We start from the raw sequence: 3,910 nt of genomic DNA on the forward strand, positions 1-3,910 counted from the left end.
CTCAATTTGCTCAACTGTTCTTTGCTGAAACTGTTCCAGTGCAATACAAAAAAATGACCACTAGGCGTCACTGTAGAGTGAGGTTTCGAAACTTCGACACATTTGCTTCAACTGTTTCAGTGTTTCACGAAGCCTCGCTTTGCCCACCACTAATATAGGGTGCAGCGCACTGTCTTTCTCTTGACAAGAAATAAAGGAGCGCCGTGTGCTTTTTTTATGTCGTTAGCCAACGACTGAATCAGCTGGGTATTTTGCGAGTGTTACAGACATCCCAAGTCTCGCGGAAGTTCCAGAAGTCTCCCGTAAATGCAGAGATTCCCGGATACCCGCAAACGAGTGATAATCTCCCGGAAATCACGCGTCTCCCTCCCGGTCCTCATGTAAGTTGCGCACCCTTCTCAGCCCTCACCACCGGATCCCTCCTCACACGTCGCGCGCACTCTCCGCACTATACCCCCTCCGGGATGTCTGATATTAATATAACTTTATTTTCAGGCTCATTGTTCACATTAACACACTCATAATAACATGACTTGGAATAACAAAGACTGAGATTCTTCCTCCGCTTTATCTCATAGTTTTATAATGGTTGATATGAGCATATTAATACAAGCTCAAATGAGATTATTGTGAATTTAACTCATATAATAATTGCTGTTTAATTGTGTTCATTTTTGTCTTAGAATATATTTTCCATGCATACATCTACTTTAAACAGTTCTTTTATCAAAGATTTGTGATTTTGTCAAGTTTTATGATGATTAATCTGTATATTCTAAAAGCAGTGCAAATTAGATCATTGTCTTTTTATTTGACTGAATAATAAACTTTAATAATAATTTTTAATGTGTTAATATGAAATGTTTTCTATCAGACAATATCTTTTCTATTCTCCACTGTAAAAAAATTACATCATTATTATTATTGTTACTATTATTATTGTTGTTATTATTAATATTATTATATTTTAAGGGATTATTATTATTTTATTGTTTTATGATGATTGATAAGGAAATATTAATAGCAGTGCTAATTCATTTGACTTGTAAATTTGACTCAATAATAACTATTTTTAAAATCTGTTTTGTGTTAATGTGACATGTTTCTGTCTGATATTACATGTTTCATGCCTGCTGCCACTATAAATAAGTTATTGTTTGAAGGATTTGACATGTGGCCCTTCACTTGGTTTGGAAAACTCGATGTGGCCCTCGGGTTAAAAAGTTTGCCCACCACTGGCCTAGAGTGATGTTTAAACTCATAGAATTTGTGCTAATTGCTTTGTATTTATTAGGCCTGTTCGTTTTTATGTTTATATTCCCCTCTCGTTTCCCCTTATTTCTCTTATGCATTTACATTTAACTCATAATTATTGTTTAAAAATGAACTTTAGGTTTGTAGAGACCGTATTCTGTTTTATTTGTAAATCTCTTGTTGTTATATATATATATATATATATATATATATATATATATATATATATATATATATATATATATATATATAAAAGGTAAAAAATTACGATGATGCCTCGTGATCGGTCATGACTTCCGCAAACTTTAAGCCCCGAAGCGTCCAGCTGTCCGGTTTGACGGCTCCGCCCCCGCCTGCGCTCGGCTAATCTCGTTGATCACCGGCTGCAGCTGTGCCTCATGTCGAACGCACCTATTGACTTCTGCTCATAAGCTCATCAGACCCTCATCAAGATCAGCTGAAAGATTAATGAGAATTAAACAGCTTCTGAAATAATCAATGAATAGACATTGATGGAGACTCTAGATTCATCTGTAAGATTCATATGCGATTGGATTTGTGAATCTTTTGCTAGACAGTGATCTGATTCAGTTCACAGTTCAAAGTTTAAGATTCATTTCAGAATTATATGCTTTATGGGATTTAGGCTGATTATGATTTCTGCTTTAATTTTGTAATTTTAAATGCATATACAGAAATATTAAAGTGCTTTTCATACAGTGTAGGTAAATAAATGAACGTTTGGCTGTTTCCTGCATCAAGTGTATTGAAAGTAAACACACAAATACTTTCTTTATGCTGCAGGCTGTTGACATATGACAGAGTTCAACGTGTTCATGAAACATTTTAGACCTAAGCTCAGCTAAAAACTGACATATTCCACATTTATTATGAAATACAGTTTTAAAATGATTTCCAGTGCACTGAGAACTCTGAATTAGTAAAATATAACAATATTACCTGAATTCGGTTTCCTCAAAGTCTCCTAAATGAAGAATAAATTATTGATATCCTAAGACTCTTTACATGTAGACGACAAATGACAGCAATAAAACAGTATTATTCTGTCAAAGAAACAGCTGGAGTTTCCACACAGGGACTGTTTTCCTCCAGCACTAGTGTAGGTGTCATAAGCTGCAGCTTTCTGAATGTTTTACTCTGGTTTACTGGAGACTGTAGTGTTGTTTGAGGCGTCGTGTGTTTATTTGATCATCAGATCATCATCAGCTCTTGAGGAAAACAGTCAATCGATTCACCGTCAGACTGAACAGATTCAGTGATGCTGAATAATGAACTTCTGATCATGAATAAACACAGTCTGTCTCTTTCAGTGGGATTTTTACTAAAAAATAAATATTCACTGTACAAATGTGATCAAACATATAATTGATTTTAAAATATTAGGAGTGAAGATGAGACTATAGTCTAAAAATACATTACAAAACTCAAATTATCTTCAAAAAACACTAATAAAGGTCAAATAAACTTTATATTAAAACTATATTGTGTGTTTCTGCATTGCTGTTTCAGTGTTTGAGCTGCTCCAGGATCAGTTCAGTCTCTGTGACTCTGACTGACTGATGGAGGTTTTTGTACCACTCGTTATCACTGTGTGAACACCCAGCCATTGATGCTGTGTAAACTCTGACAGTAATAATGTCCAGCATCTTCAGTCTGGACTCCACTGATGCTGAGAGTGAAATCAACATTAGATCCACTGCCACTGAATCTAGATGCAGTTCCTGACTGACGGGCACTTGTATAATAAATCAGGAGTTTAGGAGCTTCTCCAGGTTTCTGTAAGTACCAGCTAAGATAATTTCTCCCACTATTACAGCAGTGTACATCTCTGCTGAATCTGCAGTTGACAGTGAGTGTTCGTCCAGGTTCAGAGAGCAGCACTGAGGGAGTTTGAGTCACTGTCACCTGACCAGTACATTCTGCCAGAGGAGAAACATTAGAAATCATTTTTATAATCATATATAAGATCACAACACAGAAACACAAGTCAATAACACACATAATCTTGAGGGACACACACCTCCACATAATGCTGCCAGTGTCCAGATCAATATGCTGCTGAAGGTCATTGTTGTTCTTGTAGGTTCAGTTGTAGTGAAAACAGTTGTTGATCAGGTTTTCTGTTTGTCAGAGTTATAAACACATGCAGAGCACTGAAGCGTGTGGCGCTCATGTAAAACACTCCACATGCAAACACTGATGGAGTGAAGCTGCTTTAATATGTTTTACTCAACAGGAATACCTGGAAACCTCCCTCACATATGTGCATGACAGTGTATTCAGAATATTAGTGTGTGCTTTGATGTAAAATTGTGTTAAAAGTATAACAGAAGTTGTAAGAATTAAACAGAACAATTATAATGTTAAACTATTATGTTGTGGGAGTTTTGATGATATATAATTTGTATTTTGCACCAAGTTTACAATCCAAGACTTTCTTATAAAGACTTATAAAGTTTAAGATAAACTACAAGAACTGAATAAAGGATTTCATTGTTTGTTTGCAGTCTTCATTGTGATCATTAGTGTTTGCTTTAACAGACTTCCTAAATCCTGCTTTTCTGCCATTTATTTTTTGTTGGCTGTTTTAACTGTGTTTGTATGTTTTAATGAGTTTAAATATTTCGTTTATGTT

The 3,910-nt window shown here is 35.2% G+C and overlaps 1 gene segment (V, D, J or C); it reads right to left on the bottom strand.

Annotated features, from left to right (window-relative positions):
• Positions 1-2,859: 2,859 nt before the first annotated feature.
• LOC130218651 (immunoglobulin kappa variable 4-1-like) lies at positions 2,860-3,411 on the bottom strand. The segment is given in 2 exon segments: positions 2,860-3,194; positions 3,296-3,411. Coding segments are annotated over 2 exon segments (384 nt in total).
• Positions 3,412-3,910: the final 499 nt, after the last annotated feature.

The sequence above is a fragment of the Danio aesculapii genome, chromosome 24, assembly GCF_903798145.1.
Source record: "Danio aesculapii chromosome 24, fDanAes4.1, whole genome shotgun sequence".
NCBI lineage: Eukaryota > Metazoa > Chordata > Actinopteri > Cypriniformes > Danionidae > Danio > Danio aesculapii.